This window comes from Abrus precatorius, unplaced genomic scaffold (genome assembly GCF_003935025.1).
Source record: "Abrus precatorius isolate BTA unplaced genomic scaffold, Abrus_2018 Scaffold3, whole genome shotgun sequence".
Classification (NCBI taxonomy): domain Eukaryota; kingdom Viridiplantae; phylum Streptophyta; class Magnoliopsida; order Fabales; family Fabaceae; genus Abrus; species Abrus precatorius.
In genome coordinates, this window is record NW_020874373.1 from 8,191,621 (window position 1) to 8,208,496 (window position 16,876).

A 16,876-nucleotide genomic window follows, 5' to 3' on the forward strand; every position below is an offset into this window, starting at 1 on the left:
ATAATAATTTTTAAATTGTGTAATTTATTATAATTAATTTCAATAATTTTTTATTTAATATAATTTAAAATTATCTTATATATAGTATTTTTGTATATAAACTTATTTTTTATTAAAAATATAATTTAACAATATATAATATAAATTAACAATTTTGTAAGTGTAATTTTTCTACTTCAAAGTAAATTTTAGTTTTTAAAATATATATTTAACTATATATTATGTTAAACTAATTAATAAAATAATTTGAATATATAAACTTGTATTTTCATTAAAAACTTAATTTAACAATACATAATATAAACTAATAATTTTATAAATATAATTTTTTATTCAAATTACATATTTATATTATATATAAATATTAAAAATAAATTATATTAAATGAATTAATAAAATAATTTAAATATGTAAATTTATCTTTTCATTAGAAATTTAATTTAATAATATATAATATAAACTAATAATTTTATAAATGTAGTTTTTTAATTTAAATTATATTTTAATATTTAAAGTAAATATTAAAATATAAATTATATTAAAATAATTAATAAAATAATTTAAATATATAAATATTTGTTTATTATAAATTTAATTTAATAATATATAATGTAAAATAATAATGTTATAAGTGTAATTTTTTAATTCAATGTATATTTTAGTGTTTAAAATATATATTAAATTATAAATTATATTAAACTAATTAACATAATAATTTAAATATGTAAACTTGTCTTCTCATTAGGAATTTAATTTAATAATATACAATATAAATTAATAATTTTAAAATCATAATTTTTTAATTTAAATTATATTTTAGTATTTGAAGTAAATATTAAAATATAAATTATATTAAATTAATTAAATAAATAATTTAAACCAATACCATTTAAATTTAAATATAACTTAAAGTAAAAATACAATTTTATTTTTAATTAAAAGATAACTAAAAAATGTACAAATATTTTTATTCTAACTTTTTGATATAATATTACTATCAATTGTAATAATTTTTTTTAAATATAGTTCATAATAAATATGATTAGATATAATTTTAATTTGTAAATTATAAAAAAAATATTATAATTAATTTTAATAAATAGTAATTTAAAGTAATTTATAGTATGAATATTTACATTGTTGTTTGTAACATAATATAATTATCAATTCTAATAAACATTATTTAAATACAACTCAAAGATAATAAGGATAAATAAAATATAATTTAAATTTGTAAGTTATACATTTCAAATTTTAATGCATAAAGTAACAAGTAAGTACAATTAATAAGAGTGACTTTTTAGGTTCAGAATTTTAATGTGATAAAATATAATTTTAGTTAGTAGTTATACACTTTAAATTTTAATACATAAAGTAATAAGTAAATGCGGTCAATAAGAGTGACTGTATAGGTTCTAAATTTTAATGCATAGAGTAATAAGTAGGTGGAATTACGTATATAAAAATGACTTTATATATTTTAAAATTTAATTCATAGAGTAATAAGTAAGTGCAATCAATAAAAATGACTTTATATGTTTTGAATTTTAAAACATAGAGTAATAAATAAGTGGAGTCAGATATATAAAAATAATTTGAAATGTTTTAAAATTTAATGCATAAAGTAATAAGTAGGTGCAGTCAATTTATATAGATTGTTGTTGTTGACCAAAATAAATAGTTAATTATAAATTATTTTTTAAAAATTTTATTTGTTAATTAGAGTTTAATAATATATTTTAGAAATTAAATTCTAAAAAACAAAAGAATCAACCGTTTTCTTATATTTTATTTTGCATTTAAACTGGGTCGAATACATGGACAACATAAGTTAGTTAAAATCCTGAAAAAAAATGGTTTTTATGTTTCAACAGAAGCGATTAAGAGCATGTTTAACGTTGCAATTAGTAAAGATGAGTTAATCGGCCCTACATTTTTTGGTTAATTTGGAGAGTTGCGTGCATCTACACGTGGCAACTGTTATTTTAAATCTACTAGTGAAGCAACCTGTTGAAGTATGTCATTTCCATTTTGGTTTAAGTTAAAGTTTGTCTTATGCTAACTGAATGGAATCGTGTAAAATGGTGAAAACGTACATTTACTTTAATGAATGCTATTAGAAACAGCTTTTGCATCAACGTAAGGGTTTGGCGTATAATCAAACATTTATTAAGTGTGTTTGTACGTATGTTTTTAAATTTTAGTTTAAATTAATTTTATTTTATAGATTTTTTATTTATAAGTAAGTTTAAAATTGATTTATGTTTAAAGATTTTTCTTTTAAAAATAAATTCATACCAAAATTTAACAAAAAATTTTCAACTCAATACAAAAAAACATAATTGGACATATTTATTTAAACAAATTTAAAGTCAAAATTAATTTTGATTTAGAATCACTAAACAATGAGACACTTTAGTCAAAGTATGAATATGCTTAACATGATTACCAAGATGTAAATGTGATACTAAACATGAACAGTTGTAATATTTTCCCTGTGACACAATAGGATATATTTAATTTATGCTTAAGATTTAGAGAAGCATAATTAAATAAAAAAAATTAAATGATTAAAATATTAATTTCGTCTAAACAAATTTAAAAGAGTATTTGTTTTAAAGGAACCAAATAATGAGTGAAAATTAAGAGCAGTAATAGCTAAAAAATAATTGAGATTTCGAGGAGAAGCAAATAAAATAACAACGAGCAGTGTTGGTAATTACATTCTAAATGAAATCAAGGAACAGTTGGGGCAGAAAACAGGAAGAGTACCTACTCAAATTAAGAGGCTGCTTGATTTAAAGATTTTCTTTTAATTATTAAATTGACACTTCTTGTTTTAAGATTTGTTAAAGAAAACATTGAAAACAGACAAATTTTATTTTATGTTTAAAAATAAAATAATATCTTTTTTAAAACCAAACAGTCCATAATTTAGCCATAATAGATTTTCTACACAACCATATTATTTGGTTTCTCACACATTGCTAAAATGAGAAAAAAAAATTACATATATATGAAAGATATTGTCAAACTAAGAATAATGAGGGTTACACTAAAGTCAACGGTGCTACATTCCATTAGTCATTAGAAACCATCCAGAATCGTGAGACAATGTTGGTATTATTATATTTTTGTGTGGAAAAAAGATAAATATCCATTATTTTTTTCTGATTCATTATCAATAAATAATTTTTAACATTGTTGACATAATAAAAAGGCTGATCTCACTCTTTTGACGATTAATAGCAAACGATTCGATGAAATCATTATATAAATGAATAAAGCATTAAATTAAACTTATTAATAAAATAGCATCATCATATTAAATGTATACAATTAAAAAATCAAGAAATGAAAATACTTCATAGTTATTTTCTTTAACATTACATAAGGAATGTGCAAATGTCAACGAAGTCATAGATCCTTGCTGGTGCAAACTGCAACGTGCTCGTGATGCAAATTAAGAAGCAAAATTAAGACTATTATGCATTCTTAAACTTCTCTGTCCTTAATACGCCACAAAGCCGTCGTCGATATTATCATCCGTACAAAAATGATAGTCAATCTCGTAGATGTTTCTTTTAAAGTGAAGAGCTGTTTTTTTTCCAAAAATAAAGTATACTGATAAATTATTAACTGTATAACAAATTATAAAATTATTTCAAATTATATATATATATATATATATATCTTAGGTGCAAAGTAGATCTTTTGAGAGAGAGTTCAGGAGCTTAGTTAAAACCATAGTTTTAAAGACACGATTAATCCGATTAGTTAGACTAATTGGACCAAAAATTGAGATAGACAACTCAAAAAATAAAATTATTAGAATAAAAATTAATTAAAAATCAATTTTTACGAAACTATCATTTTTCCTTTATATTTTTGAATTTTATAATATTTTTACAATAAATAAAAACCCACATATAAGAAAAATATGTGAATTGTTATTATTTAATAATTTATTTTAATTTTTAAATCTTGTAAAATATGTAATATTTTCATTTGTAAATTTCTTTTCCTTAATTTTTTAAAAAAATTATATTAATTTTTATTTAATATATTATTTAATATGAAAAAAATATATATTTAATCAACACTAATTAATATCTTCACCAGTTTAATTACTAATTCAAAATTAAAAATACTGGTGAACACTTGCAGCTTTTATACAGCCAATAATTGTAAAGGTAAAATATCAGAGTCTTCTCACAAAAAAGTAACTAAAACTCGTACATCCAGGAAGAATTCTTAAAATTTATATAAACGTTTTATTTTTAAGTATTTGAGAAACAGTATAATATTATAGAGGTAATTTATAGCTTGAAAAAAACACTAATATTTTTTTACAAAAGATAACCTTGTTCTAATCTTAGCAAGTGATAATTTTTTAAAGTATTTAATATAATTTTATATCTAAACAATTACGAATATTTGATCTATATATGTAATAATTTATAGTTTTAATAGTTATTTAAAAAACGTGTTTGAATTACGTCATTTTTTTTTATTTTAAAAGTTTATGTTTCCTCTTTTAAGAATTTGAAAACATGCTTTACTCTAATTTATTCTAATATAAATAAAATTTTCACTAATCAGGGATAATTTGCCACCCTCTAACATAATGATACTTGTTATGAAAATTTTTTATTTTCTAAATTTTAAAATATTTCATCTATTTTTTTAATTCTTTTTTAAACTACAATCATATGAAATTACCATCGTAAAAAATATCATAATTAAAAGTTATCATTATAAAAAATTACAGAGTCATCCCATAGTGTTATTCCATGTCATGAGTAGTAAGCATAGCTTGTTATCCAATGGTAGAATCGTGTATTTGTTGGATCTCATTTTAATCTCATGCAAAAGTGAACCATAGCATTCAAGAATAATTTCTATGACTGTCAATTTCTCTCTTGAGTCAAAACACATTATTGTGATCTACGAAAAGATTAAGGGGAGGTTGAGGATGCGAAAGATTAATAAGCCTTACAAGAATCTTTACACTTTCAAACATATCTTATAGACTTTGTAGTTCAATGACCTTGTACATTTTAACCAATTCAATTAATCTCTTACTATTATTATAAAACTGTTCCAAAATTTTGGTCCAGTGAACCTAACCAAGAATAATTGTCTTCCTTTGCTCCACTTACCAGACCAGAGTAAGTAACAAAGGTGTTGTTCAAGAAAGGTGTCTCCAATTCATTTGTTCAAGGTAAACGTGAGGAGAAATGGAATTCGCCAGGACGTGACAATTTTGCTTTTGGTAATGATACTTTCTGGAAGATGGTAGGTTGTAACAATATTATGTAAAGGCATGATAAAAAAAATAGAAGATGAAAGGTTTTAACCACATGTAAGACTAAAATAAAAATATTATATATAATATTATTTTTACTGTACAATTAATCATACATCTTATCTTGATATTATGTCACCATTTTTTAATAATAAATAATTTTTAAAACTAAAATAATAGATGAAAAATAATCTCAAAAAATATTAAAATATCAGAAAATGAAATATTCGATCCTAATAATGTCATAAATTAATTTAAATATTTACTAAAATATTTATTAAATAAAAATATCAACAAACACTTCTCTTGAAAGCCGTCACTTTTGGACAATCGTGCACGAGTGTGATTGAAGGCTTCTGTTCTTGGCTCACCTTTATGACTTCTTACCTCGTGCTTACAGTGTTGACTAAGGGCTAACAACCATAACCGGATAACCAGTCAAGCTTCTTGTTTATTAAAATAAAAGTAGCCACTTTTTTAAAGATATTTATCATTTTAAAACTTGAAAACTAGATGTTTTAGAATTTTCTATACGTGTCAAATAATATTTTCTAAAAAATAACACGTATTATTTTTAAAATAAATTCTAATGTGCTTTTAGAATATATAATTATTATAGTCTGTAAAAAGAATTGACTATTATTTATAAATTTTATTAGTTTTAATATTTAAACATAAATTTTCATTAAAAATATATTATTTTATTAAATATATAAAAATATAATAAATATTTTGAAAAACATTATTCATAACTACTTAAACTTAGCTATACAAAAAACAGATACTAACTCTAACACTTTTCTTTATTTATAAGTAGTTGAATTTTTCCCATCCTGTGGGGGCATTCAAGCCACGGCATAGAGCATGCGCCAACCAGCGCAAGCGACTATGGAAGTAAAAGCACTTTTCTTTATTACTTTTGTCTATATCTTTAATCGTTGATTTACGAAACCATCGGCCAAATAATGCGTTATAAATATTTGTTATGGTTAGAAATGAAAAGTGACATTCATAGGACTTTAATACCACGGCTTTTGTCTAGACAATGTAACTCTAATATATATGGAAGACATAATCTACATCAATCTGAAAAAACAAAAAGGAGAAGACACAATATACATTAGTGACGCAGCATAACCCATATAATTGAATCAATAAATCCTACACTTTCCATTTGATCATCCGTCGTTGAAAATATAAATAAACCGACCAATTGTTTTCATAACACATAAGGACTTAAAAAAGTCAACTTGAGGCCTTAAGAGGGTGGCGCGGTTTAAAAATAAAATAGTACAATTATTGATGATAAAACAAAGTGTAAAAATGAATGGAGGTATCAAGATCTGACTTGGGTGCCTATAAAAGCCAATGCAAAATACAACTTGAACATCCCCACCAAACAAGCTATCTCCGTTTATTGAAAAAAGAGGAGTGAGAGTGGGAGTGGTGAAGATGTCTGGAGAAGCAGATCGGACGAGCATAGAGGAGGAGATGGACACGGGAAAGGAGACTGTGGAGAAGAACCTGAAGCTGAAAGAGCGAAAGGTATCATGGGCAAAACTACGCCGCGTAGATTCTCTCAATTTAGAAGCTGGAAGAGTTTCTATGACTGCACACCACCCCACCAAGGTTCATATGACATACCATTCAGTAATCTATAAATGACTTGTTACCCATTGGCACTTGTATTCTATATTTGCCAATAAAGTTTGATCTATTCATTTTGGATTCATTGTAACAGATGGGTTGGAGGATGACACTGAGCTTAGCATTTCAAAGCATAGGGATTGTATACGGTGATATTGGTACTTCTCCACTTTACGTATACGCCAGCACCTTCCCCAATAAAATTAAAAACAACGATGACATCCTAGGCGTCCTGTCCCTTATCATCTACACCATTGTGCTCATACCCATGCTTAAATATGTGTTCATCGTATTATGGGCCAACGACAATGGCAACGGTACGTTCTAAAGGTTATCAAACTTGGTTTGTTTTTTACAAACGTTAACTAATGTTTTTAGAATTCTAGTTAAGAAATTTAAAATATTTTTTATTAAAAATATAATAAACACATTTTTTTAATGATTTTCAATATAATTTAACTTTATTATTAGTGTAAAAATTTTATTTTAAATCGGTATTGATCGGCAAAATCATATTGTTTTTTTGAACTCCGGCTAGCCAGGTCTGCAGTATATAATTTTGTTTTCAGCGGTACAAAGGAACGAGAGTGGCTTTGATTTTGGTGTCAATTTGTCCTTAAATAAACCTTGATCTGTTCTTGATTTTATCAAATACATTAATTTATTGTCGTAATGTTGTTATTGTCCACTCTCTGTTATATATTTTAGCAATTTCTTTATTGTTAATTTACAAAATTATTGAACAACTACAGATATTTTTAAAATATTTATTTATTAAAGGATAATAAAAATAAGTAATAATTTCTATAATAGATAAAAAGTGTAATAGGAAGTTTAGTAATATTCTCTCTATGTTTTTTCTTTGATATTTTATTATTTTGTTCAATTATTATTATTATTATTATAAAAAAAATACCGTCCTTATTTTTTAAGATTGAATTTAAACAATTATTAACGATAATATTTTAGTAAAATAATCACTTATTACATTTTTATAATTTTAATATAATGAATATTTTTTAAAAAAAATTCCATGTTTTTGAATGCTTAAACTCATAGATTTTATTTTTTTAAAATACTTATGAACTTCTCACTACAGAATTATAATTCACTTCGATCACTACTATTTGTGTAGTAATTTTTATTTATAGAAAAAAAAAAAAACGAACTGATTGGCATAAAGAATGCCCATTCTTGGACTTCAAATTAAGATTTTATAATATTGATCGAATAAAACAGAATTTTTACGAATTAAATTAATTAATAATCTTTCAAGGACAAAATATAAAAAAGAGAGTCAAAGTTGAAAGTTTATATTGATGACTTAAACAAGCCTAACTTGGCAAATTTTTTTATGGTCAACGTTAATAATTGATGCTCCATTGAACAGGGTCAATATCAGCTTCAGAATGCCATCCCTTTCTGCTATATTTTATATTTTCATAAACTTTTAAAAAATAAGTGATTTTTTTTTTTCAAATATTCATTATCAGACATGCTTGTTTTATAAATTTTTTATTATTTAAAATAATTACTACTATTAATAATAACAAGTTATTGCATATATAGGTGGAGCATTTGCACTCTATTCGTTGATATGTAGGCATATAAAGGTGAGTTTGATTCCAAATCAACAACCAGAGGACAGGGAACTGTCAAACTACAAACTGGAAACCCCCTCTAGCCAGCTGAAAAGAGCCCATAAACTGAAAGACAAACTTGAGGGTAGTCATTTTGCGCGTATTTTGCTTTTACTTCTCGCTATAATGGGAACTTCCATGGTCATTGGGGATGGGATTCTTACTCCCTCAATTTCAGGTTAGTTATTTTCCACTTTCTTTTCATGTTTATTTATTCTAAGCTAACACTTTAAAAACTTATTTTTTACTGTCAAACAAAAATTATTAAGCGATAGATTTGTCTTTGTTTGTATATTTTTTCTTTAATAAAAATTATATTATTGATATAAAATTTAAAGATATATTCTTAAAATGAGATTCATTATATTAATATTTGTATTTTTGCAAAAGTGACAATTTCAATTAACGTTAAAAAATTATCATTTATTAGCAAATAAATTCTGTTAAGTATTATAATTATCTGTACTGGTACGATTGTTGTTTAATAAAAATTAAATTATTAATATAGAATTTAAAAATCGATACTAAAAATCTGATGCATTATATTAATATATGATGTATTGATAAAATATTTGTATATTAGTACAAACTTCTATTATTTATATTAACCTTTTAATTTTTATTAGAGAAACTTTATACTAATTAATAGAAACTAATTTAATACTAAATCTTTATAAAGTAATTAATTTTGTGTATGAATCTCCTTTTCTATTTACGCTATTTGTTTCGAATTTTTCACATCAATTGAAATGATTTCAGTTTCTAGGTAAAGAGACATGGGCAACAATTTGACACTAGAAAAAAAAAATCGTCCGAAATAATTTAAAGAAAAAAAATGAAGCAAAGCAAAAAAATTTCGGGAATATTAAGCATATGCCATGTGAATTTGAAAGGTGGCTTTACATTATTGTATTGTTCAATGTATATGCAGTCCTTTCTGCGGTAAGTGGGATCAGCACATCACTCCGTCAAGGTACGTAAATGAATGTCTTTTAAGGTTCTTTCCCCTCCTTTAATGGCATCGCAAGAGAGATGGAAATTTGTTATAATATTATGTATCGACATAGGTCACTTCTAATGTGTGCGCGCGTTTTTTGTTTTCAGAAGCTATTGTGGGGATCACTATAGCAATCTTAATCTTTCTCTTTTCTGTGCAACGATTCGGCACTGACAAAGTGGGATTCACTTTCGCACCAATCATTTTTACGTGGTTTGCATTTATCGCTGGCATTGGTATCTACAATATATTCAAATATGACATAGGAGTATTACGTGCTTTTAATCCAAAATACATATATGATTACTTCAAACGAAATGGTAAGCAAGGATGGTTATCGCTTGGTGGAGTCTTTTTATGCATAACAGGTGACTATAATCTATCTATTCTTAATCATCTTAATTAATTTGTGTCAATCTTCAAATAGTAATTAACTAAGATGCGTATAAAATCTTAGGATCTGAGGCCATGTTTGCTGACTTGGGTCACTTCAATGTACGAGCCATTCAGGTAAATAAATATGATTTTATCCTAGTAAAACGCAGAATATCTACATTTTAAGGCGACCTCATCATCGCGTTACCGATAGAAATTGATTCGAACTGCCAATTGATTGTTTAGTTTCACTTAACTTCATGATCATCGTACATTATTATCTGTTGCAGATTAGCTTCACTTGCATTACAGGTCCTTCAATATTGGCTGCATATTGCGGGCAAGCAGCATTTCTACGAAAGTTCCCCGAGAAAGTGGCTAATACTTTTTATGAAAGCATACCGGGTAAGTTGGTTAGTTTTAAAGAACGATGGTGAACGTGGAAGTTCATTTGATTACCATAATTAGTAAAGTTCAATTAATGAATTGGTGTTTCTTTTTCCCCTGTATTAATTGTGATAAATTAATGCAGACCCCTTATATTGGCCAACATTTGTTGTGGCTGTTGCTGCTGCCATTATAGCCAGCCAGGCAATGATTTCAGGAGCGTTTTCCATTATATCCCAGGCCCTAAGTTTGGGTTGTTTCCCAAGAGTCAAGGTTGTGCATACTTCCACTAAGCACCAGGGTCAGGTGTATATTCCTGAGGTCAACTACATGTTCATGATCGCATGTATTTTGGTCTGTGCTGCCTTCAAGACCACAGAGAAGATGAGTCACGCATATGGTAATAATTATGCGAATAAATCCTTAACTTTTCTTTCGAAGGAATATAGTATATGTATGGTGCAACATAAATTTAACTTTCTAAGCTTTTATGTAGTAGTGTTAGCAAAGCATGACAAGTGGTATGTTTGATGCATGCAGGGATAGCAGTTGTTGGGGATATGATGATCACAACAAATCTGGTTTCGCTTATAATGCTTGTTATATGGAAAAAGAACATATGGCGAGTGGCTCTATTCTATATGGTGTTCGGTTTCACGGAGTTTATTTATTTCTCATCTCAACTAACCAAGTTCACAGGAGGAGGGTATTTTCCAATTGTAACAGCTATATTCTTGACGACAGTGATGGGAATCTGGCATTACGTGCACAAAGAAAGATACATGTTTGAACTGAAAAACAAGGTGTCTAATGAGTATTTGAGTGAACTCGCCAACAACACAGACGTAAGGAGAGTGCCCGGAATAGGACTTCTGTATTCTGAGCTAGTACAAGGAATTCCTCCAATATTCCCACACTTAATAGCCAGCGTACCATCTATCCATTCAGTTGTTGTGTTTGTGTCCATCAAGGCAATTCCAGTTAGTAGAGTTGCATCAGAGGAGAGGTTTTTGTTTCGGCAGGTGAAACCAAGGGAGTACAGAATTTTTCGCTGTGTTGTGAGGCACGGTTACAACGATGTGCTCGAGGATCCTGTTGACTTTGAGTCACAGTTAATACAAAACCTGAAGGCATTCATTCAACAGGAAAGCTTTATGCTGGAGGTGGAGGGAACGGCTAATGAACAAGTAGCGGTAGCAGCTGCTGTACCAGCTGTGACTACTTCTGGCAATGAGAGTGAGATGACACTGCAGACAGATCAAGGTTCAGCTAAAGAAGGAAAGGGTAGGTCCACTACTACCAGTAATAATCCTTCCTCCAGAATAATTCCAAACCAGGCTGTGTCTCAAGCCTCATCAGACTCCATCCGATCATTGGGTGTGAGTGCCACCAAGTCATCCACTTTCTCTTCCCCGCCCATCCAGGGAACTGAAGAGGAAATCAAATTCATAGACAAAGCATTGGAGAAAGGTGTGGTGTATATGCTTGCTGAAGCAGAGGTGGTAGCTCACCCAAATTCCTCCATTTTGAATAAGATAGTTGTCAACTATGCTTATAACTTCTTGAGAAAGAACTTCAGACAAGGGCAGAATTTGTTGTCAATCCCACGCAACAGACTTCTCAAGGTTGGAATGACATATGAAATATGACACTAGGTGCAATCAAAATGATATCACGCACTCTCTTTTTTTACTACACGGCTCAAGCCTTCTTAGTGTTATATGAATTTTCCATAGCGTCAATAACAAAAAGCTGTACTATATGATAAATACGTACTTTGCTTGAATTTTGTAACTTCGCCAGATCATGTAAGTTTTTAATCATGGCGAAATTTTAAATGGAAATCTTGTGATCACATGTTGTCAGTATGGTCTGGTACAAAGGTTTTTGGAGTAACACTAACAATATCAGCGGGGAGCGATGCTAACGTGACAAAATAATTTAGCAGAGTTAATTACAAAAAGAGGACAGCTGAAGATCCGAAAGGGATTAGGGAAGGGAACTTATAACGATATGAAGTGAATTAGGTTGTAAGAATTGTAGAAAGTTATAACGATATGAGAATGAAGACATTTACAGGTAAACATAATGATACCTAGCCTATCTAACAATTAATACAACATACTATAAAAGAAAAATAACTAAGACCAATTAAACGTAATTATTTTGTTATCAAATAAAACTCTCCCGCCTTTATTCTCCTTCTTTACTGTACTTGTATTAGCTTTCAGTCTCTATAGTTGGATTACATTTTTTTATTCGTAATAATACAAATATAGAAGAGCATTACAATATCTGAGTCTTTAAGTATTGGTTGTTTAATTTGGTTCTGCAGAAAATTATAATCAAATTGCTACAGTTGCCACTTTTTGATATTTTTCAATTACATTTAGATATAAGTAATCATGTACTTGGGATGTGTTTACCATTAGTATGTATACATTATAAAAGTTCAAAATGCATGTGATGTCATACCCCATACAAGAGAGTTTTTACATTAGAAAATAAAACCTTTCATATATTAATTATTGGCTTTCATTAAGAAAAACGATATATTTTTAGATATAATAATTGTTAAATTTTCTATATCTTTGTCTATTACAAGATTTGTGTTAATGATATATTCAAATTTTTTAAAAATACAAATAAATACATTTATTTATTTAATATATAAAACACGAATTTAACCATTTAATATTCAACATTTTTTAAATTAAAGTATAAATTTATAATATATATATATATATATATATATATATAACACTGCTTTTTATTAATTTTAATGAATTAACTATTATGGTTTATGAATAGAATTAGCAATATTTATTTAATTCAGCCGCACTTGTTTTTTACATGAGAAAAGTAGATAAGCAAAATATTCAAACTTCTGAAAAAAATTAACGTGTTTTTCGTGTATTTTATATAGAAACAAATTTAAAATAACACACACACACACACACACATATATATATATATATATATATATATATATATATATATATATATATATATATATATATATATATAAAAGATTGTCAGAATGCAACATGACAACAAAGTATTAGTTAATCTAATAAAACTGATTATTAATTCCCAATCATATTACAAGGAGAGCATAGGAGAAATTAGCAGATAAAAAAGTGGTTAAAAATAGGATGAGTAGTGTTCAGAAAGTCTAGCTTTGGTGTGCATATCAGTTATGTTTTTTCGATTAAGTATAACATGAGTTAATCTGCATCTGCAGAAACAACCATGAAAAAAAAAGGGAAGCGCCGTTAAAAAAAACAGGGAGATACTGCTGATCTGAACACTCAATACGCGGCGCAAGATCACAGATAAACTCCATTTTTTTTTAAAAAAAAGAGCTCCATCTGGCGCCCCCTCCATAATGGTTTGTATATCCTTAAATCCTTGTTTGAATCTGAGGCAAAATAAATGGTAAGTTTGCAAATTTATAATCTTATGAAGGCTTACAATAACAGAACACAAGGAGTGTTTGTTGAAGCTTACCGGACATGCAAAGAAAGGGGTGGTGTTACAAATTGAAGCAGATTTAAATCTCCAAAACAATATCTGAAGGAAGAAAAATGAGGTGGTTAGTGAGTGACAGTGTGTATAAGATGGGGATGGCAAATAAAAGTGAATATGAACTTACATTCAGAATCAGTCTTGACCCATTTACAGCCATCGTCAGTCTCAGGTCTCTCCTCTGCTTCATCCTCCTTCTGCATCTTCCTGTCCTCGAGGCGCTTCTTGAGGGACAACGCTCGAGAAGAATGTTTATGTTGGGAGTATATTTTCTTGTGTAGAATTGTCCTTAAAAGCTTTATACATCATAACAATTCACAGTTGGTATTGCTATAGTCAAAATTAAACAGAACAAAGATAAAAGGGCCAACTAGTACCTACCTTCTCCATTCTTGACTCTTGTAGCTGGAGAGTATCTCTAAGGCTGGGTGATGGAGTAAATCCACTTCTACATACGAACATCTTCTTCAGCAAAAATGAAATTGATTTCTTCCCAATTGCTTTCTTGCTATTATCCGCACAAATCTCTTTGAATTTACTAAGTATGACGCTAAGCGTCTTTTCAATATCTTCGTCTTCTTCTTTCTCTTCTGAATCAGTGCAAAGTGCATCACTGATTCTCCTATCAACCTCCAAGCTCGATGGGCAATTGAGAAATCTGTCCAGAGGAAGTTCAGCAATTTCCTTTTCCACATTGGGTTTTTGTCTCAAGAGTTTAGTCAACTCTTTTTGTAGTTTTCCGATTTCTTCAGGGGTGAAGTCTGCTATTTCCTCAGACGAGGATGGATCCTCTTTACTAATATGCTTCTCTGCCTTTTCTTTTATTTCTTTGTTATTTCCAAACGTTCCAATTGCTAGTAAACCCTGAGGCCAATCGCTGAATTCTTCTCGACCCTCTTGTTTTGCACCATCTGTTCAGTTCCACACAACCAAAGCACATCATTATGTTTTTTTGATGCATATCTGAATTATTAATTATAGCTTGCAACTTGTCAGGGAAGAGTCAGTTTCTTTACCAAATAACATTCCTCAGGACGTAATAATTTTATATACTAATTTTAAAAAATTGTTTTAAAAAATTTTATTCGCTTTTCTTTTGTTCATATTAACAGCTTATTTTGGTAATAATTTTAAGCCTGTTACGTTCAATTTTATTTGTATTGTGTCAATATTAATTCCATCTAAACAATTAGGACATAATACTGTGCATGAATTTCAAGAAAAAACATCAAATAAATGCATATTCAAATACTATAAGACATTATTTAATGAGTGTAAACTAAGAATTGAAATATATTAATCTATAGTTTTTTAAATCTGAATATGCAATTCCATATAGATTATTAAACTATAGATTAATATATACAATTTGAATATGCATATACACTTTTAATAATTCTCTCTAAGATTTTTTTAAATCTGTCTCTTTGTACTAAAAAATTAAACTCTTAAAATACTCTCAAAACTTGTTTTTAAGAAAGAGCTTTCAAATCAATTTGTGGAACATAAGCATCAATAATATTAATAATATATTATGTAATTAATAACTTTAAATACATGATTCTATCTCCGATCATTTTAATTTTCACTATAAATTTTTAAAGTATTATCCACAAATAAATAATTTTAAATTTTTTTTATTGAAATAAAAAGTATTTCATAAACAGCACCCATAAGATGAGCCCAATGTTATTTCCCTAATAATAAAACAATTAAAGTTTCGTTTAAATATCATGTAATCCAGTTCAAATTGTGTATATTATTAATCTATAGTTTAATTCTTTAACTATTTTGCAATTCCTTTTATAATATTATTTGTATTTACTTGTTATGGTTGAGCATCAAGTCTCGGCCTCAACGTAGATGACAACTTTTGAAAATACCTTTTTAATTTTTATCAATGACCACAAGAACAACAATAATTAACACCGGGGTGGAACTAAAACAATAGAGCATTTAAGGTAAACAAATAAAACAATTTAAAAGTGTATAGGTATCTGTGCAGGAGGAACAGCCAATACTGAAAAATTATATTACCAGAATGTGTCTTGTAGACAGTAGACATAGTGCTCCGTATGTCCAGCTTCGTTAAGTTATTGTGTCTACTAAAATACTTAAAATAAAAACTTGATTAAGCAATTATATTATATGACAACTTACGATTATCCTATTCAACTCCTACATTACGGGAAAGTTGGTACAGTAATCGAAGAAGAAAAGCTTGGGATTGAAAAAATGACCATATATGGCAATTTAGATCCTTAACATTCGACTGAAACCATATCTCAAACCCTGCAATGAATTTTCATAGTGATTTGATCTTAGGATCGTCCTGATTTAGGATCTGAGATGAAAAGGTTAAATTTTCAAAAGGTATGAAGATACACAGGGTGCAATTGAAATACAAATAATTAAGATCTCGTTGCTGGAAGGACGCCTTTCTTTAAAGATCCGATTGCACATTCAACCAAATATGATTAGTTTCCTCATAATTCATGTTGAACAGTGAAGTGCAAAAAGTCAAAAGCGATATCTTACAGAAAGAAAGAAAAACATGTGTACTAAATTGTGAAATATATAACACTATTTTTGTGGTACAAGGGATATACAATTTTCAAAATTAACGTATAAATCATTCCCGATAATACATCTAACAGTTTAAACTTTTTAAATGACTTATATTGTTTGACATGTTGAAGAATCTGCCGCTTTGATACAAGTAAAATGCGTAATACATGAAAACATATGTTTCTCTCTGTCTCTCTATGTATGTCTCTGTTTCTGTCATCATTTCCTTCAGAGAGAAGCTCATGTGTTTTCAGACAACGAATATATTCTTACATCGGATTATTAATGCTAGAAACATCATGCATTAACTCAAAAGGGTTAAAAAAGGAAAATTAAACGAATAGAAGACTTACAAGTAGTTGTATATGTGTTTGATTTTTTGCTATCTTGTTTTCCACCAATTTTATTTTGCATCCAGCTGAGGAA

General features: G+C 27.7%; 2 protein-coding genes across 2 annotated transcripts; one reads left to right on the plus strand and one right to left on the minus strand.

Moving 5' to 3' along the window:
• Nucleotides 1–6,760: 6,760 nt before the first annotated feature.
• LOC113861448 (potassium transporter 5-like) lies at nucleotides 6,761–12,003 on the plus strand. Its single transcript, XM_027494263.1, has 10 exons — nucleotides 6,761–6,937; nucleotides 7,050–7,272; nucleotides 8,525–8,773; nucleotides 9,527–9,568; nucleotides 9,700–9,960; nucleotides 10,050–10,102; nucleotides 10,258–10,372; nucleotides 10,500–10,754; nucleotides 10,895–11,541; nucleotides 11,638–12,003. The coding sequence occupies exons 1-10, from the start codon at nucleotides 6,761–6,763 to the stop codon at nucleotides 12,001–12,003; spliced, it is 2,388 nt and encodes a 795-aa protein (XP_027350064.1).
• A 1,904-nt stretch (nucleotides 12,004–13,907) lies between these two features.
• Nucleotides 13,908–16,876, minus strand: LOC113863634. Its single transcript, XM_027497278.1, has 4 exons — nucleotides 16,804–16,876; nucleotides 14,264–14,793; nucleotides 14,010–14,178; nucleotides 13,908–13,927 (listed from the first exon to the last, which is right to left on the minus strand). The coding sequence occupies exons 1-4, from the start codon at nucleotides 16,862–16,864 to the stop codon at nucleotides 13,908–13,910; spliced, it is 780 nt and encodes a 259-aa protein (XP_027353079.1). The 5' UTR covers nucleotides 16,865–16,876.